Raw genomic sequence first — 27404 nt, 5'->3', positions numbered from 1 at the left:
ATCAATATCTACTAGATTCAAAAATTCATATACGTCATTATTGTATATCACTATTTTATAATATCAAGCACATCATATCAATTTTTTTCATCGTCAATCAAACGATCTTCAAGATCTTTCATACATTCATATCAGCATACGATGAAACATATAATTTGGGTAGACATCAACGGTCTCCACAAACTTTTATATCTTGATTGATAGATATCAATAAAATCTCTTTACGTACTTCAGGTACGATAGTGATACAACATAACGATGTACATTTAGTACAATACTTGATTGTGACGTATATCTCAATATTTTGTGTCGAATTCATAATTCATATCTCGCTTCATACGAGATAACATATTCTTCCTTGAAAAATTAAACTACAATGTATCAACTGTATTCATTGGCACTGTCACATTCTCTTAAAAGAATGGGCATTGATCAGACATCTTTCATAATTTTTTTTTCTTGAACAAAATATCATAAATAAGATATTACAAGAATTGAAATTGAAAAATCAAGTGTACTTTTTTTTCAAATTCTTGAATGCACCAAATTGAGCTTTTACTTTCAACAATAACATTTGATCTATCACGAATATCATTTCACATTGAATTTTTATTTTTACATTTGCAAAACATGTAAGATAATAGCATGTGATAAAAATATTTTATCATTCATTTAAAAAATGATAGCTTAATCAAATAATTTTGAAAAAAAATCCAAAATTTATATCCACAATCAAAATTTATGGCATAAATATTTAACACCTCAATATATTCTTAAACTATAAAATTATTAAATCAAAAAAATTATCATCAAATTACATATTCAATTAATGTGACATCTCATGCAATTTATTAACCAATAGAATAGATTCAAAAAATTTGTAGATCTTATTTTATATCAAAATAATTTATGTGAATCAAAACAATACACATGCTAGAGTTGTCCACAATTTAGTTTAAACAAATACAAACTTAATTTATCAAAAATAAATTAGTTCAATAAATAAAATGACTTGAAGTTAGTCATAAATCAACCCATTGACATCATCATGCATAGGCTATCATCAATCCATCATTGTCGTTACCCAATATAGATGATGGTCCAATTCATTGGGTTTAACATTTATTTATTTTTTTCGGTTGATAGTGTTGAGATCTTACTACCGCACATTCATAATTTTCAATCAATAGCCTATGCAGTTCATCATTGAACATCAAGTCGCTATTCATAAAAATAGTGACAAATAATAGATCATGCTTCTTCTAGAGTATTAAGAACGAATATATTATTTGAATCGATATCAAGTCAATATCTTTTGATATATATCTCACATATATCTTTTAATAACATTTTTCTTAAAGATATTGACAATTTTAGATTATGTATCGATATTATTTGAGAAATTGTATTAAATTTCTCAATTCATAAGATCCACAACAACCAAAAGGGCATTAAATTATATTCTTCGAGAATATTGCCAAATTTTGAATCTTATATAAATATTCTTCATGAATATCAACAAATCTTAAATCTTTGATCAATATTTCTTTATAAATATTGATATATTTTGACATAGATATATATCTTTCAATAATATTTATAGATCTTGGATATTATATCAGATATCCATTATGATTTTTTCAATTTCTTGATATACGAAATCATATATCATATATTTATCATGATTCATATTATATCATAATCATGAATCTCTTTCGATATATCAAATTATAATCATGAATCTCTCAAAATTCTCAATGTATTATATCATGATCATGAATTTCTTCAAATTCTCAATATAAAATCATGTTGTGCTACTTTATAGCAATCAACATTTTCATGATATTTCATATGCACCAATATATCAATTATTTTCATTGTACTACTTATAGAGTACCAATGAATATCTCTCATAAAATTTATTATTGACAACACGTTGTGCTATTCTAATAGCATCAATGATAACGTGTTATAAATCATGAGAGAAATAGAGAGATGAGTAGAGAGAATTTATGATATGAGAGAAAATTCATATGAGTCAATACTCAGGTGCAATTTTCATTGAACTCAATCACCCCTATTTATAGGAAAAAAATTATAATATACAAATCTTTACAAATATTATCTTGACATATGTATCTTGATCACATATCTTTAATAAGATAATCATCTATAATAATAATAATATATTTATAACATCAATTATTATATATATATTTATTTACTTCCAACAAATAGTAGTCACTGAAACGTAACGTCTATCATATCATGAAATTGCATACCTCTAGAATTTAGGGGTGTATACTCGCTTCGAGCTCATAACTAGGCAACGCATACATGCACACGGGTGAGAAGAACTCCAGGTACAACATAGCCCTTGGATCAATAGGACCCACATGAACACATGTGGGACTCACATATTATAATGTGGGTCCTCCCTTGATCCAAGGGCTTAGCTCCACCATGTATAGCACACCTGATGAAGCATAGTCTCACCCATGCACACACATAAAATGTATATATGGTTTATTTTCTAATTAAAAATAAAAGGGGATAAAATGTAAAGCATAACTATTAGTCTCTAAATATTAAGTTGTCTAATTAGCTTTTAAAATCAACATGATCTTCATGAATAATATGATTCCGATTATAAATTTCTAAATTGACAATATTATTTATTTATTTTGGTTCCGACTTTAGAACATCCAATGATGAACCGTGAACGTACGCTGGTGATTTTTGTAGGAAGAATCTCGATTTTGGTTCACGATCAATGACGAAGTTGTGGCTTGTTGCAGCCAAATGGAGCCCATTCCATGTCACATCAGAAATCATAATTCAAACAAACCACGCCATTCAAGGTACCATGTGCTTTCAATTTTCCAATCATTATTAGCCTATTTCTTGGCAAATTAAAATTACATCCGATTATAAAACTTTGTTATACTTATACTTAATCCACATGGAAATATATTTACACCTAGCTCTGGTTTCTACAAAATTTTATACAAACAACAAAAAATAATATTTTTCTTAATGATGCCGCCCGTTGCATTGTTTACAATTATTGAAAATATATTGTGGTGTCTTTTTTAATATCCGAGTTAATGGAACAATTGATCATTTGATCAATAATCATGATTTTGATTTTTCTTTGCTAATATTTTCTAAGATAATTCTCTCATATATATATACAAGAATTTATCTATTACAATTTATCTATCTAAAGTATATTCTATAGGCTACTTGCATCAATCTAAAAATTTACCAATCAAGCATCGAGAGAGAGTACATTTTGCAAGGCGATTAAATATAGATTATAGTATTAGAATTCCATATTAAAATAAAGAATCCCGGCCCCATTCTATTATTATATTATAAGTTGTATGGGCTAAATTGGACCCAAATAATTTATAACTTAACCAGCTATGTACCCTCAACGGAGAGGACGTATTTCCTATGTATTTATATTTTTCTCAATGTTTTGAAATTGCTCTTAGTTTTCTTCTTTTTCACTTAATTTTTATTTTTTTTCCCTCAAACTCTTTTTCGATAATCTTGCTGCTATCCACAAATCATTCAACTGATCAATAACAGTTAATCCACTTTTCCTCATACAAAATTATCAAAAGCAAAAAAAAATTCATCAAAAATCACCATCGATTACATTGTTTTATAATTTAATAAAATTCTATGGAATTTATTTTAATATTTCATGGACACATGCATCACGTATACGGTTTACTGATGTGAATAATTAATTAAAGCTAGCTACAAATGGCAACACGGATCCACTTATGAGAGCGGTCTTAGTTGCTTTCATTATTGAGATTTTTAATTTATTGGTGGATATAATTGGCCCTTAATAAAATCTCTAAAATTATTAATATCATCGCAATAATATTTTGGTGTAGCATCATCACAGCTGTCTTTCTTGACCGAATGTCAATTTTTGAGATGATATATTTGACTCAACAAATTGTTTTCTTGTGTTTATTTTAAAGTTTTTGAATTGAGGCATGGGCATGCATTTTCAAGTTACACCTTTTGATTTTGGATTTCCCAATGAAACAAAAGATATTAAAAACAGAGCACCCCAAGGCCCCATAGCCGAATTCAGACCACGTTTAAACTTGAATGCTTCCAATGCTTTCCAAATCATTCGAGCCCACAAAAATAAATAAATAATTTTCACTAACGCATACAAACAATGTGCCCACCCCATACTTTCGGGGCAAATATAAATAAATAAAACCCAAAAAATTTAAACCAAAGCCAGTACTTACATTTATGACGTACGTATGTATGTACTCTTCTTCTTTTGGTTTTTCCTTTGCTTCTATTTGGAAAATATATGGGTGTACACATCTTTTCCCTCATTACGTCAAAAACTTGCTAAAAGTGCAATTATTTCTTATATAAAATCCAATTACATTGTGGTTTGGAGTTTAAGCGAGTTCGTTTAAACTAGCATTTGGAAAACTTTAGAAAGCACTTCTCAATTTTTTCTTAAAAAAATTTCACAAAATTTCAAAATTTTTAATAAAAAAATTGTGAAATACTTTCTAAAAGCCCTCTCAAACACTACATAAGACTTTACAAGAGTTCTAATAGAATTAAGATAAATCGAACATCATTTGAAGTCAAATTCCAATATCATCGTCTTATAGTTTTTCTTAATATGGTATCAGAGTCCGGGTTCTACCGTTATGTGTTGGACGGCCCATAGTTGGCCTCGCTCGTCTCATAGTTGGCCACCCGTTAATATCTTCACACTCCAGTCGTTTCATTTTTGGGCGTGAAAATGATGTGTTGGTGTCTTAGTTTGTGTCTCACATCGGTTGGCTAAATAGCCTGGGAGCCCTTTATATAGACAAGGGCAAACCTCCTCTTTGAACTAGCTTTTGAAGTGAGCTAGATCCAAGTCTCATTTCTTAATAAATAAATTCGAGTTTAAAAAATACAGATAAATATATTAGCCAAATATCCCCTAGCTAGCTAGAGTCCCATTCTAGCTCACCCTAACCCATATAAAGTTGCTATTAGGGTACCCCACGCTCTCCAAGAAAGCAATATAGTAACAGCCGTGGATGAACTACTTATTCATTCATTATCATTAATAATACTCAAAGAACTTAGTTGGATAATTTATTTATCGGAGGAAATGTGTTAGCAATCACACCCACTGAACGTGTACACCTCTCTTTCTGCATTACTCACTTATTATCCCTCCTGTTTTGTGTACCAAAACACACCCTCTAATGGTGGGTTTTCGGCACCAAAACTTGCTTATTCAGACCCTTTTTCATGTAGTAGTCTTGGTGCTGCGCGCGAACTCGGAGCCGCTACCCGATAATTTCAGCAGCATTCCCACAAGTATAAAGCCAGACGCTGCATCAGGCTGCAATCTGTTCCAGGGAAGATGGGTTTCCAACCCTTCGTATCCTCTCTTTGAGCCGTTCAGCTGCCCGTTTATCGACCCCGAATTCGACTGCGTCAAATATGGCCGCCCCGATAAACTCTACCTCAAGTATTCTTGGTCACCAGACTCCTGCACCATGCCCAGGTAACTAGCATGAGAGAATATATATATATATATATATATATATATATATATATATATATATATATATATATATATATATAACAACATGAAAATATATAATTTAATAATATATTTTTCTTGGATTGATATTATAGATTCAATGGGTTGGATTTGTTGAAGAGATGGAGTGGGAAGAAGATAATGTTTGTTGGGGATTCATTGAGTTTGAATCAGTGGATTTCTCTTGCTTGTATGATTCATGTATCGGTTCCCAATTCTCAGTTCAAAATCGTCAGACAGGAGTCGCTCTCTTCTGTGACTTTTCAGGTCAGTGAAAAAGGATTTTCATATTTTACACCATTTTTTAGAAATATATATAAATTTATTTTCGGAAATTAAATACTTGTGTCGGCAGTAATAAAAAATTCCTTTTTCAGGAATGAAAATAAATAGCTCGGTAGATACTTACTTCATTATTGTTTTTATGATACCAGTCGCTAAAGTAATTAATTAAGGGGTAATTTAAATATTGGTCCCGATCAAAGTTATTTTTTAAAAAATTAAAAAAATAAACATCTGCATGTTATTTTAAAATAAAAAGAAATATTAAAAAAAATTGATGAGTCTTTTTCCATAATCATCCCTAAAGTAAGGCGAATTCATGAAGAACTAATTTGTGTAAATGTTTTAAAAATATTATAGTTATTAAAGTATTAATTTCATTTAAAATGAAATATAATAAAGAATATGACTTCAAGAGACCAACTTTGATTAAGAGGTCGTTTGGTAAGAGAAATCAGGAGATAAATTTTTTTTTTTAAAAAAAAAAAAAAACCGCTTTTTTTAAAAGTGTTGTGTTTGATTACAAACGGAGTTTTTTAGTTTTTGAGATTTTGCTTTTATTGTTATTTTTTTTAAAAAAAAACATTTTTCAACATTTATCCCAAGATCAAAATCGTTTTTGTTGTTTTTAAGAAAAAAACATTTAAAAAAGATCAACTTATTTATACATATTTTTAAAGTTGCAACTTCTGTAGTTAAACAGGCTTTTAGTAAGATGTAATAATGTCATAATAAGAAATCATCTAACTTGTAAAACAAAATATTGTAAGTTACTAGAGGTGTAGTCAAACCGGGTTAGTAGGGTCAGCCGGCCCACAACCCATTGCAACCCATTTAGCCATGGCGTGGCGGACGGGGTGGCCCACCTTTTAGACAATTTGGAAAAACATCAATCCAACTCACCTATTTTTAGATGGCAGGACGGATCAACCCGATGAAATTACGTGTAATTTGGCGGGTTGGAAAGAGCTTACTCGTCACAACTCATCATTAGGTGAGCGGATCGTCCCGTCATTTGGTGGATTGAAAAATTACCAACCCAACCAGGCCTATTTTATATGACGGAACGGATCAATCCAACGAGTCTATCCACTTAGGCTCCGTTTGGTAGGAGTTATTATTAATCTATATATAACTTATCTTATCAAATCTCACGGATCAATCCAAATCTATCTACTTATAAGTTACTTCAACTCTCTGATTATTATTGTAATGATCTCACTCTAATTAATCTTAACTATCGACAATAATAAATATATAAAAGTGCCACATAAATTAAAATAATAATAAACTACCGCAAATTGTTGAAAGAAAATAAATTTTATCTATATGTGTATATATATAACATAATATAATCTATAAACGACTGCCCCGCAGATATCCGCTAGATTTTTATTTATGAGTTTGCTGGTATGACTAAGGATTATATGTTTCATTGATTGTGGATAGTTTTTTTAATTTATTTAGGTAGATTTAAGTAGTTTTTTTGTCCGAGATAAGCAAGTCTTGGGTCAATACTCAAGTCTCGTCGGTTGTGCGGACAATTTCATTACATTATTGTAATTGATACTTGTTCTCTAAAAAAGGAATAGACGCTTCATTTTTTATTCAAAAAATCTTAAAACTTAGAAATCAACATTTTTTCCCTTATCTTGTTTTTTTGAAAAAAAAATCCTAGAAGGTATACTTAATGTGTAATTCTTTAAAAACAAAAAAATATGTCTATATATAAATTATTTTGTTATTGGAGAGTAGTAATAAAAATATTATTTATATTTTAAAAAAATTTCAAAAAGTTATTCTTCTGAAGCTATAAATTATAAGCATGTATCATAAAGTAAGATATAAAAAGTATAAATAGGTCTATTATGACTTATGAGACATACTCATATATTTATATTTGTGAAATAGATTAATTCAATACATATCTAGTATCTACAAAACTACAACTAAAAATAATACTTTTGATGTAAATTAAAGATCTAACTTGAGTGGTGTAAAAACTAATAAAGAATCTCTTTTTGCATTAATGAATGAAACTTAATGGCCTTTTTGGTCATTATTCCTTTAAATAAATTTTTAATGAAAATAATGATCACAACGACCATTTTTTTATTTTTTATTTAAAAAAAAAAAAAAAGAAAGAAAAAGTGAGGTTAATATAATGATGGGAAAATTGACGATTGCAGGGCCCGTGGAATGGGCCACGACGGTACCCTCCAACTGAACACAAATTAAAGAACGATGCTTTTGGTGGGCCGATTACGCTCCATTCGGTTCGTTTTTTTTTTAAAAAGAAATTAATAAGGGAGTGAACAAAGTGTATTAATTATAACTAGTTACTAGTACTCCGACGCATGCGATATATGATTGTACAGTATTTTTTTAATTAATTTAGTTTATATTAAAATATGGGTAATTTCATAATTATCAAAAATAATTAAGGGTCCAACTGCAATTCAAATTGAATGGGTCAAATGATAAATATCAAAATACATAGGGGTCATTGTGCAATTAAAAAAAGTACCACACCAACATACTATTTTGTCTCTATTCAACCCCATTCTTAATATATATTGTTCTCGAGCAAATCTGTCGTGTAAAGTTTTTTTTAGTGTAATTTAATAGGTTAACATAGTTGCAGGTTATCCATGCATATTAAGGTAGTGTTTGAGAGAGATTTTAGGAAGTATTTCTCAATTTTTCCTTCAAACTCAGTTTTTTCTTCACAAAATTTTGAAATTTTGTTAAAAAAAAGCTGATAAGTGTTTTTTAAAAGTTTTCTCAAACACTACCTAAATAATAGTGGCAGTAAGTTCAATCGTCCTAAAAAAAATTAAATGGTTAATAATATCATGTTCAATGGTCATTAGAAAACTAAATAGTGTCTATTTTTGTCTATTTACTAATAGTTTGATAAGTGATAACCTTTCAATCATATAAATCCACCCTATATAGATTATTCTGTCCTACTCCTATATTTTTTTTTAGAGTTGTCCTACTCCTATATAGTTATCAATCATAACCCAATTTTTTTCTTTCTCTAATTCTTTTGTATCCCCGAATTTTTAAGAAATAATCTCTTAGATTTGAATTTTATAAATAATTTCATACTTCTAAGATTGAGAATTAATGCTTTAATTCAAAATTAAAATGAATGTAGTGTTAACTAAAGCAAGCGATCTCTTAGCGGTTTGTCTCATAGATTTTGAGTGTCGTGAAATAACAATATTTGTGCATTGGTTATCAACTTACAAAAACTCGTGAGTCGTGAACACATAATAGCTAGGGTAAGAGTAATTATTTAGCCATAAGATCTCACATATCTAAATTTTGTGAAATTGATAGATCAAGTTCACATCCACTATAAAAAGTAATACTTTCGACATAAAAAAATAACACATTTCATTGGTGGGATATATGTAAAAGTATACTTTCGACATAAAAAAATAACACATTTCATTGGTGGGATATATGTCTCACAAATTTGACTCGTAAGATAGTTTAGCCAACGTTTATTTATCATCGAATAAGTAGTTAATAAATAAAAAAATAAAACATTAATTCATTTGCAGGAATATGGAGTAACGATATTTCTTTTTCGGTCAACATACTTGGTAGATATAAAAAGAGAGAGTATTGGGAGAGTATTGAAGTTGGACTCCATTGAACAAGGTGATGCATGGAAAGGCATGGACGTGCTCATATTCAATTCATGGCATTGGTGGACTCATACAGGGAGAGAGCAACCGTATGATTTTACTCCTCTTTCTCCTTAAAATTTATTTCTTTCAAAGCCAATGGGTGGATCACAATTTGGATCACAATTGACATAAACATTTATCATAGATGTGTAGTACAATCTAGCCAAGTTACTTGTGAGCAGCTCGATCAGACTTGACCTGATCAAATGAATATACTTACGATGTAAAACCTTGCTTTTTTTTTTTGGTTGGTCTATTGCAGATGGGACTATGTACAAGATGGTAGCACCATATCCAGAGACATGAACCGCCTGGTTGCATTTTACAAAGGGCTAACCACATGGGCTCGATGGATCGACCAAAACGTCGATCCCGGCAAGACCAAAGTTTTCTTCCAGGGCGTTTCTCCCACCCACTTTCAGTAAGTAATTTTCACATACTGCATCCAGTTCATCATCTTCCTCGACATACATGCATCAGACACAGTGTTCACCAAAATCTCGATCCAATTCGATCGACAGGTGTAACAGAGTTCAACAGCCTTTGGCTGGGTCAACATATCCAGGCGGGACGCCGCCCGAGGCTGAAGTTGTTTACAGGGTACTGAGCAGGATTGCGAAACCAGTGTTTCTGTTGGATGTTACTACTCTGTCTCAGTTGAGGAAAGATGCTCACCCGTCGGCATACAGTGGGGATCGTTCCGGGATCGACTGCAGCCATTGGTGCGTCCCTGGATTACCGGATACTTGGAACCAGTTGTTATACGCAGCTCTGGTGATGTGATGGTAAGTGAAAATGGAACGACTTCTTGATTATTTTTTCTTTGGTTTGAAGTCCATGTAGATTGGTGGCGATGATCTTGAAACAAGATCTGTTTTAGCTTTGTGAGTGGAGAAAATAAGGTAGAGATCCTGTTTCATTTGTAAAATTCATACTGATTGAACACAACAAACTCAAGTATGTTTATATATACATTCACTTGAACTGAATGAATTGAGCTTGAATTCAAACTTCGTTAGAAGTGAACTCTGAATTCAAGACGGTCATTTTCAAGTTTCAAGACAGCCAAAAAAGTTTGAATTTGATCAAATGTAGGAAGAAATAGGAACGGTATTTGATTTGATTAGCCTGTGCCTTAACTACAAGATCACAAAAAAATAAATCTTTAATTTATAAGAATATTTGTATCACAAGTACAAAGAGATTATATGCAACATATTCTTAGGCCACAATACAGTACCAACGACCTCAACTTACCCCAAAGTTGGATGTATATTCTAAGCTACCAAACAATACCAAAATAGAGAGGACATGTACAAACCCAATACATATATGTGTTTCGAATTTTACGCATATAAATGTTCTCTCAAACAGGTAAAAAGAAGTTCTGAATCCATTATCAATCATATTTAAGTCAATACTTTGATTTTAGAAAAATATTTCGATTTCTTTCAAAAACCAGGTAGCCACATAGCATATCTGAAGGAGATTGCTCCAGATTACAATGCAGTAGAGGAAGACCTGCAAACAAGTTTCGGCTGATTTTGATTATGGCACTGGATGTTGCATGATCGAGCTTTATCCCTCAATTCTTGAAAAGATCTCATGGTTTCCACGTCAAACCCACCCGCAAACTAGGTTATAGAAGGGAAAAATCAGAACTAGCATTAACAAAACGACGATGCAGGTCCAAAAGATTGCGAAATATAATCACCTGGTGTACTCGAAATGCAAATTTGACGCCTTGAACGATTAGCTCTTCTTCTTCAGGACTGCCACCACCACCACCTACTAATTCAATCTCAGCTAGTACTCTCTTCATGTACTTCATGGCCAATTTCACCGATGACAGTTTGATCTACAATGTACAACGGTTACAGGTCATAGAACTATAAATACAAGTCCTTTGGTTTATGTAACCCCAGTTCCTAATAAGCTTTGCACCAGACTTTCTAAAATAAGCTCGGGAAATGGCAAATTTAAGGTTACTTTCACGTAGCCGAATTTCCCCCATTTGCCCATTTCAATTTCTTGCTTCGTTTCGCAGACACAAACTGTTACTCAAAACGCATGAAATCGGTGATATGTTTTAGGAGACAAACACAGCGCACATAAAATTTACGTGGAAAACTTCCACCCGGATCAGAGAAAGAACACAAAAAAGAGGATAAGTTCGTTACAGCGAAGAGACTTTATGTCACGAGTTTTATCACGTCTAGTAACGTAACTGTCTTCGCAATATTTGTCATGCCACGAGCTTTTCAAATAGGTTCAAAAGAAGACCAAGATCACCATATAATACTCATGAGAATCGCAAATTCAGCTAAAACGCGATTACACATCCTTCTGTGGGGGCACCATTTTGTCCGTATATTGATTTTCCAAGGAAACAAATAAAATACATACGAGCTAGAATCTATAAATCTTACATTAAATGCTTCTAATCACACGTCGCCAATAAATATTGATGTCTATCTTGGCATCTAAGAAATTGTAGACAAATTGACAAAAAAAAATCATGGATGGGAGGGAAAAGTCAATTCCAAGAATAAAAAATATTCTTGATGGGTTTCCTAGAACATTAAAAAAATGTAAAGCTAACGCACACCAATACACTTTTAGAAATCTGAAACTTCACATGTGCGAGCCCAAGAAATGGGCATTGCAAAATGAGGCAGATTCTTCTCTTACTTTTGTCTTGTAGTTAACTACTAGTAATATTATAGTATGACACTAGGAGGATGGTGCAATGGAATTTATTTTTGCCTCGGGTATCATAATAAAACTTCATAATTAATATATTGTTCACTATTTTTGGTCGCTCAAGATCTTTGGTCTCTACTCGGACCCGATGAAAATATTGGAATTCTATAACAAGTGTTGCAGCATCTCTTTCCATGATTCCCCTCAATTGAGGGCAGATGAGTAAATATCAAAACTAATCAGCGTCAATGATGAGAAAAATTAGAGAAATGTCAGCGTCGTCATAACTAACAAAAGCCAGCTTTCCATGCTAAAGAGGGTGATTTAATGATACTAAATGCTACCGTGTACTTAGAAGACTCATGAATACACCACAAGCTTTTTGTCAGTTCGAATGAGTCGCTAGAACGATGTAACAGCTGTTTTTCAATAATTGTAGAAACAAAATGTAACTAATTTGTGGCTCAGTGAACAAAGGTAATATAGTATAATATGAAAACGTAGAAGGTTTCTTCAGCAAGTCGTGCTAAGATCATGCATGGTAATTTTCATTTAAGATAGGCGAAGGGAGATGCGTTTTGTGCAGTGGCTGGTCAAATGGGTGCCTCTCTTATTTGCTCCCAGGCATCTAGACCATTGGATAAGTGGAAGACTTGCCTCACATGTTGACCATGGGGACCAAACATGGTGCATGTGCAACAGCAAGCATAACTAGAAACATCCACATGAGTCAATGACACCAAAAGAATAAAACAGAAGAAAATTATGGTATGTGTATCCATCTATTGCACAAATTTTAGAAAATAAAAAATGATCAAATTTTCACTTCAGTCGAAGCTAGGGATTTGGAATCACATGAAAGCCCAAGTCTCCTTTGAGTGTTCGGGTATCACGTAAGTGAAAGTTTTCGGCTTCTCTTAAAATAGGAAAGTTTGGGGAATTATGCGAAAAGAGAATGTAATTGATGAAAAGAAGATACCTGAAGTACGAAACCTGTATCCAGCATCCAATTTACTGGAATTTGAAACACTTTGTATCGCTTGGTGGCAGATTCCCTCACTCTTGAGAGATTATAAACACCATGCTCCAATCTTCTCCAAAAGGACCAAAAAAAGTATTATAATTAAGGGGAAAACGAACTTAGAAGATCGAAAAACATAAATTTTCATTTGAAAATGTGATTAGAAAAAATCAAATCTTTGTAAAAGCTTCATACTTATCAAACAAGGACTGCATTTTCTTGAGAGCGTGAAAGCAAGGCTGTCTAGGAGCATCATGAAAAGTCGAGGCTTCAGATTCTATCTTCTTTAAATCACAATAACCAAAAGCCGCTTCTCTCAGAGCATCAGCCTTCTGTTCAGGCCAATCAAAGTGCTTCAAAACCGCCCTTTCATCGACCTGTAAAACTCTCGAATTCATTTCACAATAATGTACCGAAAACTAGAATACATTGAACGTAAAACAAAAATTCTTGGGGTTACCAGATAAGAGAGTTCATCGTCGAGCCATTTAACGAATGGCACCACATCTTCGATGTCAGCAAATGCTGCACATTCAACTTCTTTGATTAAGAACCTAATGAAATCTCCTTGGGTTTCTACATCCCTCTTAATCTGTAATCAAGAAAATCCAGAACAGGGAAATCATTAACAGATCAAATTCCTATCCCAGTATAGAATCCACATTAGACTATGTGGTCCAACAATTGGGTCACAGCTATAAAAGGGTATAATTATAGAATTCAACTCTTGAAAAAATCAAACATAACTTTTCACCACAACTTGAGACTATTTTCATATCCAAACGTTACAAAGGCAACACCACTACTACGGGAAGGGCTCACTCAAATTTTGACTCAAGCTTGATTCGAGTAACTCGAATACACTCATACCTTTACATTTTAGTCAATCTCAGTTAAAATTTGCACTGGCTGACGCTTGAACAAACGGAGCTCTAACACTGAACCTGGGGCAACATGACTATGTTCACTCAAACTTTATGAACAGTTATGTGGCTAACCAAAAAGGTATGCACGGAATTAAATTAGCCAGGCAAAAGTAGCACAAGCGACGGGTAACATTAAATGACATAAATGCCCACATGGTTTCATTCAATTTCCAACTTTCTGCGTTTCCAATTTGGATTACGAATCCAGACCCTGTCTTATCTTGTAAGAAACATATAAATAAAAATAAAAATTCCAAAGAAAAAGGGCATGGAGGGTACCAGAAAAAAGACACGAGAACCAGTACAATTCATGCGACAGGATGGCATCAGTCAGTGGCAACATCCGTAAATAAGCACTGAAACCACGACCAAAAATGGAAAAAGAAGGAAACTTACAGCAAGCAAATGGGCAGACCGGTTCTCAATCTCTCCTATCATATCCTTGGTCGTAGCCCCCGCCGCCAACCCATCAGCGGGACCGCCGCCAGCATCCCGCCGTGTGTTCGATTCCCTCCGCATCAGCGAGTGGTAAAACTCCACGACCTCTGGGATTCGCCTCACCTTCTCGGGTACCTTCTTCAGACCCCTGGCAGGCGGAGGTGGAGGTGGTGGTGGCACAGTTTTGTGACGAAGCGGGGGAGGAGGAGGTGCAGGAGGAGCTTTCATTTTCATTGGTGGAGGAGGAGGCGGTGGTGGAGGAGGAATGTAGGAAATCTCCGGAAATGCCCGTTCCGCTGAATCAGATAAAGAACTGCGAGAAGGGGAAAACACAGACGGCGATATCGCTGAGGTGGATGTTGAAGACAGCGAAGACAGAAGCGCTGCGGATGGCCTCGGAGGCGGCTTGGGAACACGCGGGGCACGAGATCTTGAACCTATTAATCCGTCCGAAGTCTCAGGGATTTCCTCGGAGTTGCACCAAGAATGTCTGGGCCTTTCCGTGCTCTCCTCTGCCACACCTACAAATTCATCTTTCTTCACAATTTCAGTCTCAATGTTGGCATGCATACTCATTCCACTGTCGAAAAAATTGCCCAAGATATGATTTTGTGTGGTGTATTTTCTCAATGACTTCAAGATTACACACGACTTGTAATTATTTGTTACATCAATGAGTTTCGGAGGGGTCGACGAAGAAGAAGAAGCCTCCTCTTGCTCTCGTTGGCTCTCCGCAACAGCTACCTTTATATCTGCTAATTCAGCCTGCATGCATTTGATTTTTTCAGTGTACTTGTGATTCTGTTTCGCCAGCTCCATGTGTAAAAACTCATTCTCGTCTCTAAGCCTCTCGTTTTCCGATTCCAAGCATTCGATCTTCGCTTTCGACCGTCCGATTTCCAAATCCTTACTCGAAATCTCGTTCTCGAGAACCGGAACAATGGCCACGGACTCCTTGAGCAGTTTCTTCTCCAATAGCTCTGTCCTCAAACGGGACTCTTTCTCTCGCAATTCTTCGATGGCACGGAGGAGCTCCTCAACATCAGGCGGTCGGGGTTGGACTTGCGCGGAGGCGCGTGGGAAGTAAACACCGAAAGAGCGTGAGAACCCTGCGCCGCCCGGCACCGACCCTTTCTGCGATTGCTGCTTGTTATGAGCTGAAGTAGGTGGCGATAGCAATGGCGGTTTTTGCGGCAAATCTGGTTTTGGCTTGGAATTTGGTGGCAAACCCATCGCCACTTTCACTTTCCCAGCAACCATTGTAGAGATTTCAAGAAAACTCTTGAGCTCTCCTAATCGTTCACCAAACTTTTTGACTGTTTATCGTTCCCAAAACAGGATGCAAAAGGAACATGGGTCGCTAGCTCTCTCTTGCACCTTCTCAATATACTGTTTATACAGAGAGCTAGAAGGGTCTGGGTTCGGAGTCGAGTATATAGATTATAGGCCGTGTGTGTTTTTCGTGAGCATTTGTAGGCTCTCATATCGAGGATCCACTTTCGTATATAAATATAAAATAAAGGGACAATTTCATAACCTAAGCTATTTTTTATTTTTATTTTTATTTTTACATGTTTTTTCTAGCTAAATAAATTGGGTTTTGATATTATGTTAAACTTGAATCTCCCTCTAATCCAAAAGTTAACTTAAGAAAAAGTATGTATATATATATATATACAACTCTCGAAGACTTAAATAAGTGATGGATGAATCAAAACATTTGAAATGAAGTTTTGCATGTTATTAGCAAATCGTTTTGCATCAACTATTTTGAAATTCAATTTCTTGACAAAATCATTCTCATGCAATGAAATTAAAAAGTCTAAAGTCTCATTCTAACGGTCGCTTAATACTCAAGGCAAAGATCTTTGATTTATTCTACATAACTTTTTCCTTTTGGAAATTGAGGAGGGCAGATTGTTTGAAATTATTTTGGATTGGATATCCCATATGTTTTTATGTGAATTTTAAGTAGGGATTTTTTTTTTTTTTACGATTCATTAATTTGATATGTTATGAAATTTACTCAGAACAGTTGGAGATACTAGAAATTGTTGGAATTTATTGAGGGTAGTGTGAGAGCGTCTAATTAATGGCAAACGAGAAAATGTTAATATTTTGCTAATTTTGTACATTCATTCATGATCATTTTCAATCAGAGATGTGGGACAAATTAGGCAATGAACCCAATTTCTTTGTGTTTTTCGATTACACTTTTGTTCGGATTCTTTGATTTAATGATAAGTGTGAGACTCCAATATTCAAGAGGTTTAATTTGAGTTCGAATCTCAGTTGTGTGGCTTTTGTTATAAAATATATTCTCATAAATTCATTTTGAACCTTATTTTATCATGATTTATTATATTGATTTCAACTATTTTGATAATTTAGATCAGATCATCGTAAAAAGTTGAAAATGTGAAAGATGTTATTTACCTATAATACGAAATGCTTGAGAAGTGAGCAAAAATTCACCAACTTTTTTATGCACAAATTAAAAAATAATGAAAATTAACCATGAAATTTTATTTTATTTTGTTTTTATGGTTAGAATATGCTTCAATTTTTAGGTGGGGGGGGGGGGGGGGGGGGGGGGGGATGGAGTTCCTGTTCTATTAAATTTCATGGCTGATATATCACTTTCAAATATAAGCAGCTAAGCTAAACGAATGTGACCAGTAACTAATCATTTCCATCATATAATATTTATTATTTTATTTATTTAAATCACGAAGACGGAAAATGAATAAATATAAATGGCAACAAATTAAAATTGATATGCTGTAGAGTGTAGAATATAAGTAAGTTCATAAACAAACGGAATGCTACATTAGCATTAAAAAGGAACGAGTCTACCTAAGGTTTCCTTTTTTCTTATTAATTTTTAAGAATATGGCTCAAAATTTAATTCGGATGGATCAAATTGGTTTGATTTAAACATAGCTCGCGAGAATTAGTTCACATATAATTAGTTATATATGCTATATTTTACATTAAAATGTTGTGCTTTCATTTTATTATCAACTTTAAATTTATTTAAAACAAAATATAATATATGCATACGATAAATAATATTCATATTTTAATCACAAACGTATCGCGTCTGCAAGTACGATTAATATTATATATATATATATATATATATATATATATATATAAAACAAGAGCACCTTAATGTTCTCTTGGTATGATCGTCCTCATGATTTAACCTTTGAATGGTTATGTAATTACGAAAATACCATTTTTATTATATTTTTTTTGTCTTTTATGAATATTTATTTACAAAAATTTCATTTTTTATTTCACTATTTATTTTTATTATTATTATTATTATTATTATTATTATTATTATTATTATTATTATTATTATTATTATGTTTATGTTTATGTTTTATTATTTTTAGTTCAAAAAAAACAATAGAAGGCACGCAACGCGTGCACCCGGGTACTAGTATATATTAAGTTAGAAGGTCTTATGGTCTCTTGGTATGGGCCAATAAATTAACAATTAAAAATTTTAAAAAAAACGGTTCCCTCCATTATTTCAATTTTTTTTCCCATCATTATGATTTAATTTTTTTAATTTAACTATTTCTTTTCTTTTATCTATTTTTTTATTTAATATATAATACAATCATTTTAATTGAAATATAATTTTATTATAAAAATAAATTATTTAGCACGCATTGCGTGCAAGAAGTAGCTAGTACATACTTATGTAACAAAATTCACACGATCTGATTTTATATTAATTCTTTATTTAAGTTCAATATTATTTGTGAACTACGTAGATTTAATATCACGTTTTGAAGTATAGATCAATATGTATTTCAGTTTTTAGATATGAATTTCGATATGTAAAAGGAGCATATAAAATTGATTATAATTAATATGATTTTTAATATTTAAATCTAGATATTAATTGTTAAATTATAGATGTATTGATGTAATTTTTTTTTTGACACTATTTATTGATGTAAATTGATAATGATTGATTAGTGTGATTTCTTCTCCTTCTTCATACTTACGTTTTTATTTTATTACTTTTGAATCATTTATATTGGCCGGTTTACCATATTTTCTAGATAAAGTAATACGTCAAAATAATATTTAATTATTTACATAATCCAAAAAATTAATTTAACAAACTACTTTCTCGTCATATAATTATTACAATGTGATGATCATAAATCAATAATATAAACTGGTCAAGATCAAACCTAAAGCGATTTTCATATAAATTAAGGCAGGGTTTACAAAAGTTTATTTTAAATGTTTTATCGTTTCTGTTATACAATTTTAAACATTTTATTGACTAAAAGCTTAAAAACATTTCAAATAATTAAATTATTGTTTGAAAATGTTTTTTAAAAAATATTTATTAGTTTTTCTTTCACAAAACATTGAAAATTTTATGATAGAAAAATTCATAAGATTTTTTTGAAATCGATCTCAAACACGAACATAAATAAGCTCTTGTAAATAATATCTGAATCTGGTTGGAAATCAAATTTCTAAAAACCAATCGATTCAATTAGAATAACAAATTTGGTTTGATGCGAAATCAATTACCTTTTAAAAAAAAAATTGGGTTTGATGCGAAATCAATTACCAGATTGTAAGGCGCCGACTCCGGAACAACCCAACCGTGAACCATCAATTTGGATTAGTACTTAATGGTATGTCGGGAGAAATAAAAAATTATTCATGTAACATAAAATATATATTCTTTAGTGCTCGAACCAAATATACAAAAAAAAAAAAAAAAAAAAAAAAAAAAAAACTCAAATACGGTGAATTCGTATGTAAATTAATATTGGTATACGAAAATATTATAGAGACCCCACAATAGATATGGCTACGAGACTCCAATTAAATATTTAAATATTAAAACTCACATTGCCCTGCGAGTGGACTGAGTAGTTGACTGGAATATATAATTTAACTTTCTACTCACTAGATTTGCTAGTTGAGACATCTTAATTTCTGAATTAAATAAGTGGGATCATGACCCTCTCATATTTCAAAAATATATACCACTCGGGGTCTCAATATTTTTGCGTCGTTGAAATGAAATCCAACAATATCCTACCAAATAGATTTAATTGGACGCCATTTGGGCCATGAGAAACAAACAAGCAATTATTAATTTCAAATATCCACCGATTCGTAATAAATCTATTAATTCAATAACATTAATCTTGAATATCTTCTTTTTTAAAAAAAAAACCCTAAAATCTATTTCATTTTTTCGTTGGGGAAAAAGTGTCCGAGAAAAACAAAATAAGGAGATAATGTAAAGGGATATATGTGTGAATGACATGAAAGGAATGTGACATTGAAGCTAATGTGAATAAAATGAAAAATGGAATTCCCCATGAGTTTACAGCACAGGAATGACTTTTTTTTTAATTTTGTGCCACACATTCACATGTGATCACACATATATATAACATCAACATTTATTCTTACACACCAAACTAATGCCTTTCCTCCATCCGCTGGTGACCCGTGAACTGCACCCGTATAATTATATTTACCTGCATAGGGTAAGTTGCATACATGGATCGAAAAATTAGTCTTACTAGTACTGTGTTTTTCATTAATCTTTTGTAAATTTAGTTATTTTCATCGATGTGATACTAAATATATATCACGAGCACAATGTCAATGTCATATATACATCATATAATATAAGCGTCACATGGAAAAAAAATCGAAATATTTGAACAACACAAAGAACTACAATTATATTTATATAAGATGAGATTTAAAATTTACCTAAAACAAAAACAAGTAAAAAATGGATTAATTGAGGTGGTTAAACGGTCCACTCAGTACATAGTCCCACGCTAATAATCATACTCAAAAAATATTTTCAAATGTTATTTATTATGCTCGGTTATTTTTTGAAAGGAAATGAATCTCTATTAGCAAACTTTTATTTGCGTTCAGTTTCGTGTCAGTACTTCTTCTCTCTTAAAATTAATTTATTTGTGTTTGTCGTTCTTTTCTAATTAAAAGTGTTTTTGTGAAATATTGTTTTACGCCGAATATCATGTAATGTCATAAGGTATTTGATTATTAGTTTTAAAATATAGTTTAAATAGTTAATAATTAAAATTAATGCAAATGGTCATATTATTATATATCATATATGTGAAGAGGTTTGTCATTTGTGTGAGATGGTCTTATCACTTATGGATAAAGTTTACGGATTTTATTCGTGAGATTTATCAACTATACTCATATTTCAATGAAAAATAATATTGACATAAAAGATGATATTTTTTATGAGCGAACTAAATAGGATTATATCTTACGAAATTGATCTGATAAACTGTTTTATATGAAATTTTTGTGATGATATGAAACTGAATACTTCAGAAACAAACTAGGGTTTAGACTTTAGAGAACCACTTTAAACCTAGAGATGAAAACTCCTCTGAGATGGTATGCATCACAGATAAATTTTGTGAGATAGATATTTTTTAGGTCATTTATGAAAAAATAATTATTTTTTATGTCAAAAATATTATTTTTATTATAAATATAATTAGAATTGACTCGTTTCATGGATAAAGATCTATGAGACCGTCTCATAAAAGAGCTATTCAAACCTAGATTAACATAATAGATTGTGGGACGTGTTGTATTTCCATTTTCTAACATAATTAATTTTATTTGCCTAATGCTTCAGACCTTATCATAATTTTAAATTTTGCAACCTACCAACTGTCATTTCTTTTTACTTGAAAAGAGTAATAAGCAAAACGTCAAGTTAGATGATGTCACGTGTTAATTTTATGACACGGATCTTTTTTTTGGGTTAACCATGAAAATGTATTATTTTTTTTTTTATTATAAATATGAATATGATTGACCATTTTCACAAAGAAAAATCCATGAGATCGTCTCAAAAAAATCTACTCAGACAAATATATGTTCACACTCTCCTCTAAATTATTTGTTGTCTTTGTCATACTTGACAAGGACACTGTATAAAACACTGATAAGTATTTAAATTAGCAGGCTCGGTGCTCTAAATTTGAGCTGAAACGGGCCTTGAAATATGAACTGTTTGAAGCCCAGTTATAGCTAGTAGGCCCATCCCAGAAGTGTTTCAAAATATCAGCCGTTTGGGCCACGTACATACACAGGACTCGGGGCGAGACTTTAACGAAAATTTACAAGTTTTGCTGTCAAACAAAATTTGATATTATGACCAGCGGCAGGTGCATATGTATAAAATATAATATAAATTAAAATTATGTATTGTGATATAATGAGATTTTACTTTTCATGATCTTAAAACAAAATATGAAGTTTTTTTTTTTTTTTAAACAACAAAATATGAAGTTTTTTAAAAAGCATTAAGTTAAATTCTCTTCGTTGAATAATATAGCTCGGGCTGTAATTAATTTTCAATCGAGACGTATAGAGAACTGCAAATAAATATTTATGTGCATACATAAACTAAGCGAATTAAAATTAAGCTGAATTGCCTTTTAGATTATAACATCTATTTAATTCATATTTGTGAAAAGACTTGGAGTAATATACCGGTCGACATTATAACAGCCGACTGGATAAGAGATCACAAAAGAAAATCAATCTGTCAAAAAATTTAGAAATATACAATGAGAAATAAAATACACCAAATATCAGTAATTTTAAAATACAAGAATAAAAAAATTACAATTTGTTAATAATTAGTCTCCACTTTCTATTATGGATGACCGCATTTGAGATTTTGAGGTTTGGGACGAGTAGAATAAATGGTGCCCTTCAATTTTAATATTCATATATTTTTATCAACATAAATATAATAGTATTCGTAACATGAATTCTAGAAATAAAATATAAAAAAAATATATCATCCAAAACAATATGTCACAAGAAAATACTAAAAATATCAAGAAGATCAAAACAAAATATAAAATTTATGTTCAAACGAGTACATAGTTATTTGAATATTGTTCGTCTCGCAGCAACTTTCTCAACAATTTTTTCTCAATAGATAACATATCTAAGTCATTTAGTCTTTTTTGCAACATAGTTGATCAAAAATAAGTTTTGATCAACTTCAATTTGGAAAAATTGATCCCTCGATCTGTTCAACGTGTAGTTGAATTTACCGATTTGTTTGCTGAATCAATAATTTAAAAATTAAGATAGAGCTTCATCATTCATGGGTCATCAACTATTTTTCATGGGCTTATGAACATATCATACTAGTGTATTATTATTTTTTAAAAAAAAGATTTTGGTGTCTTAAAAATTTGAGCCGGAGTACATTTGCCTCATTTGCTACACTAAGACATTGTTTGGTTTGATGTATTATTAATCTATGTATAACTTATCCCAATTAATTTCGCCTTATTTTCGTCATATTATTTATCTATTTATTAATTAATAATTTTACATCAATTAAATCAAATAAATTATAATCTATCCATCAAATCAAATAATGTATTAACTATTTTTTTTTATTTATTTTTAATTCACATTATATTACTTATCTATGAATTACTTATCATATCAATCAAATTTAACGGTGCCTAAAGGTTGGGGCTTGGCTTGGGGACGGGTTTGTCAAACTCAAAACCCGCGTGGGCTCAATACTCGATGGGTCCGATCAGCTACCATTAGGAAAAAAAATAATTAGGGCATTTGAGCTTTTATTTTTATATATATGTATATAGAAATAAATATATATATATAGACGGGCCGACCCGGTCAAACTCGTGACCCGTTGTGGACTTGTTTCTAGATCTGTTGATTGGGTCTAGGCCCCACGACTCGTTTGATCCGATTTAGACCCATCCTGAATTTTATCATATTATACTACTCCCTCCGTCCTACTCATAATTTAGGCTTGTGTGTATTTTCACACAAATTAAAAGGTTATTGTTTGGCTGAACTTATTAAAAATAATTAAAATATCTAAAAACTTATAAGTTGTTTTAAAAGATTATAAGTTCTCAGATCTTATTCTAAAAATAAGTTGTTAAAATGTTTGGATGTCAACTTATTTTAAACAATTTAAAGATGTTGATATGTATGGTATTATAAGATCTTTTTATTGTCAAAATTACTAAAAAAAAATATATAAGATATAGTTTTAGAAATTTATCAGAAATGTTAAACATATATTAAAAAATAAAATTATTTTATATTTCAATTTAGAGAAAAATTATGGATTATGTAAAATTAATTAAATATGGGCAAAAAGCATGGTGTACGTATTTAATAAAATATATAAAAATAATATAAAGAAGCAAGATCTTTTCTAAAAAGTAAAGGCGATCCTTATTTTTTAAAACAATTTATATGTTGTCAAATAGCTAATTTTGATAGTTTATATTTTATAAGTTGTTTGAAAAAAAAAATTGTCAAAAAAATTTGAGCAGCGCGGTTTCGATCTTGCAGGATTATCAGAATTTAAGCAGAGCTTTGTCTTATACTCGATCTACAGTACACGTTGAGTCTTCTTCTCAGTGGCAGGCCCCCCCACCCCCGATGATTGTTTCGCCTGGATGTTGATGCAAGTTTCAACCAGGAAACTAATTGTGGAGGTTTAGGTGGAGTGGTACTGCGGAATTATTGTGGTCAGGTTGTGGTTACCTTTGGTAAATGTATCCCGATGCCTGGCTCTGTTGTTATGGGGGAGCTTCTAGCTATACGAGAAGGATTGCAGGTGGTTAAAGATAAATAACTTTCCCAGTCGTCGCTTTTTCATACTCATTCTTGGTCGTGCAAGCAGTTACGGAGCCAAGTTGTGATTTGAGCTATACTGGTCATTGTGCTCTTGAAGTTAATTAGAGACTTGATTCTGAATTAAATATTGTTTCTCTTAGTCATGCTAGTAGAAAGGCCAATTATGTGGTACATTTTTTTAGCTAAATTTGTTGTTTCTTTTCCTACATCTTTCAATTGAGTGTCCGAGAATTTTCTTAATTAGTTGGTTAACCTTGTAATTCGTGACTTGCAATAGCTCGTAATAAATGTTACAAGTTTACCTGTAAAAAAAAAACGACCGAAACAAAAAATTTAAAATTATTGTACCAAATTTAAACTAAATCATAATATCATGCTAACTATATACGGACATGAGACTAAGTCAATGTTCCTCACAGTCACACACAGACACACACATGCTTACAATTAATTAATGTACAATTAAATCGCATTTAAATAATTTAAAAAAATCCATGAATTAGCCAGTGGAGTAGTAATCCTCGATGACCCGTTACCTAAAGTAGTCCATAAAGTATTTTACCATTTCCATGAAATTCAACTCTTTCAAAAGCTCATGAGTCATGATAACTGCTTGACGAGGTATTTGGACTCCGAATGTATTCAGACCACAAGTGGCCTGGCGGACAAGTCGGGATAATATTTACTATTTCGATTCAAAAGAACTCATTGAATAGATATTGTTCAGTTTCATCTTATGACTTGGATGTACCATCTGGAATCTATCTTAATTATGGTTTTTTTTTTGCCCGAAAACTCTTAATAATTACGATTTTAGTATGCACAAAGAAACTTTAATTTGTTATCGAACTTAAACTATGTGTCGATCTCATTCACAAATAATTTTTCGTAGAAATTAAGGTAATATTTTAGATTATTTCAGTTAGAATTTGTGAAATTATTTTTTGAAAATTTTCGACTTTGATCATGTATATTTGTCTTACGAATTTCTTCCGCAATGTTATAAATATTGGTTTTAGAGAGTGTTTGGTTAAAATTATTCTCACAGTGCTTATAAAATATTTTTTTAAGATTAATTATAAGCTATCATGACTTATTTTAAAAATAAAAATAAAATGTTTGAATAAAATTATTTTTAAAAACTTAAAGAGGTTGATGTATTTTGTATCATAAGATCTTTTTATCGTCAAAATTATCAAAAAATTTATGATAATATAAAGGTAATGTAAATAGTTATATATGTACGAAAATAGTTTTAGAATTTTGTCATAAATTTTAAACCTATACTAAAAAAATAAAACTATTTCATATTTTAATTTAGGAAAATTTATATTCTTTGGAAAGAAAATATTTTTATAAAAATATTTAATATTAATGGATAGAGGACATGATGGAGATTTATGAAATATGTAAGAATATTTTAGAAAAATAAATTAATATTAAAATAGATATCCTATTGTTTTTTTAAAAAAACTTATAAGCTGTCAAATAATATATCTTAAACGCTTATAAAATGAAAAATTTTGTGACGCGAATTTGACCTGACGTTCACGTAATCACGTGTCTAGTGCCACTTTCCACTCATGCTGAAAATTGAATGAATCTACACAAAATTGAAAGATAAATGACTAAAACTCAATTTCATTAATATAGATTATCAAAATTGTAAAGCAACAAACATAAATGACTTTCTCAATTATTTATATGAAATAAGTTTCATTTGGACCTTGGTATAGTAAAAATAAATTAAAAACATAAATCTAGTTTACAAGTGCGAAAATCTATAAATTAAAAATATAAAACTATTGCTTATATTAACTCTCATAAGTTAATTTAGCATTTAAACATAAACTTTTTCGGTATAATTAAAAACTATAGAACAAAGGTTTTGAAAATTTTAGTAACGTAAAACACCACATAATAATCTAGAAATATATAAACTAATAAAAGTACTATATATTGGTTATATCAAATCTTGACGTTTTTATCAAAAAACTATAATTAATGGTTGACTATTCATATATTGATTAATCCGAATATATATACTCTAATCTCGGGCATATATATACGTGCATGCAAGGCAGAAGGGTGTGTTAACCTATTGACCCATTTGTTAATTTGTGACCTCCAATAAATTAATCTTTTTGAGAAAATAGATCAAGAAATTTTTTATTTCTGACTGTTTGAACTTAATATAATTTCGAAACCTTATACAACATAATATAATATTTACTTTATGCCGGTCTTGTTATAAGATACATCACTTTAGCTTATCCAAAAAAAAAAAAAGAAGAAATTATCTTGTTATAATTTTTGGAATTCAGAATTTGAATTTTCATTCATTTAAAAATTATATATAAAAGATTCAAATGGAATTGACTGGATTCCGAACAATCATCCATATTCATAAGGGCAATCGAACTCTCGCAATTACGTACCATAGAAATGTCAATTGATCCCAACGTCCCCACAAAATTACGTCCTCTTCAGGTCATAATTTTTCTTTTTTCTTTTTCTTAAAGAATACCTGCAACTCGCAATTATGACCAAGTCAAATTATGTTGATTATTAGCGAAAATGATTTTTTTTTCATATTAACTTGTCTAGCTTTTTTTTTGGTAAATTAACTATTCAAAATTATCTTTTAATTTTCGTTTATTTTGATTCAATCGCTAACGTGATAGCTTGACCAGCCAGTGTTTTCAAAGACACGTCAATCACTTTCCGTTGTCACGTCAGTATTTTTCAGTGTAACATCAGCTAATTGAATCAAAATAGTCGAAAATTAAAAGTTAGTCTAACAAAACCAAAATTAATTTGATGTACTTAAAGAAAACCAAAACTAAACAAACAAGTAGAAAAAGAAACCTATTTTCCCTAATAATTATTATTAAATAATAAAAAAAAAGAAAAGAAAACCCTAGTGATGGATACCAGCAGCTATAAATCAGAGACCTCCTCGACAGCCAAAAGGACACAGCAAAACATAAACCTTCCTATATTTC

At 31.1% G+C, this 27404-nt stretch overlaps 2 protein-coding genes across 2 annotated transcripts; one reads left to right on the top strand and one right to left on the bottom strand.

Moving 5' to 3' along the window:
- Nucleotides 1–5047: 5047 nt before the first annotated feature.
- On the top strand, nucleotides 5048–10640 carry LOC140887736 (protein trichome birefringence-like 38). The gene is made up of 5 exons (XM_073295177.1): nucleotides 5048–5566; nucleotides 5701–5872; nucleotides 9463–9638; nucleotides 9854–10012; nucleotides 10113–10640. Exons 1-5 carry the CDS (start codon nucleotides 5262–5264, stop codon nucleotides 10372–10374), a joined length of 1074 nt encoding a protein of 357 aa, XP_073151278.1. The 5' UTR covers nucleotides 5048–5261; the 3' UTR covers nucleotides 10375–10640.
- A 136-nt stretch (nucleotides 10641–10776) lies between these two features.
- On the bottom strand, nucleotides 10777–16166 carry LOC140887735 (protein INCREASED PETAL GROWTH ANISOTROPY 1-like). Its single transcript, XM_073295176.1, has 6 exons — nucleotides 14638–16166; nucleotides 13776–13907; nucleotides 13511–13692; nucleotides 13274–13385; nucleotides 11306–11449; nucleotides 10777–11225 (listed from the first exon to the last, which is right to left on the bottom strand). Exons 1-6 carry the CDS (start codon nucleotides 15937–15939, stop codon nucleotides 11091–11093), a joined length of 2007 nt encoding a protein of 668 aa, XP_073151277.1. The 5' UTR covers nucleotides 15940–16166; the 3' UTR covers nucleotides 10777–11090.
- Between the last annotated feature and the right edge of the window lie 11238 nt (nucleotides 16167–27404).

This window comes from Henckelia pumila, chromosome 3 (genome assembly GCF_033568475.1).
Source record: "Henckelia pumila isolate YLH828 chromosome 3, ASM3356847v2, whole genome shotgun sequence".
NCBI classification, from domain to species: domain Eukaryota; kingdom Viridiplantae; phylum Streptophyta; class Magnoliopsida; order Lamiales; family Gesneriaceae; genus Henckelia; species Henckelia pumila.
The sequence above is the reverse complement of the archived record's forward strand: the minus strand, read 5'-3'. Positions and strand labels throughout refer to the sequence as shown.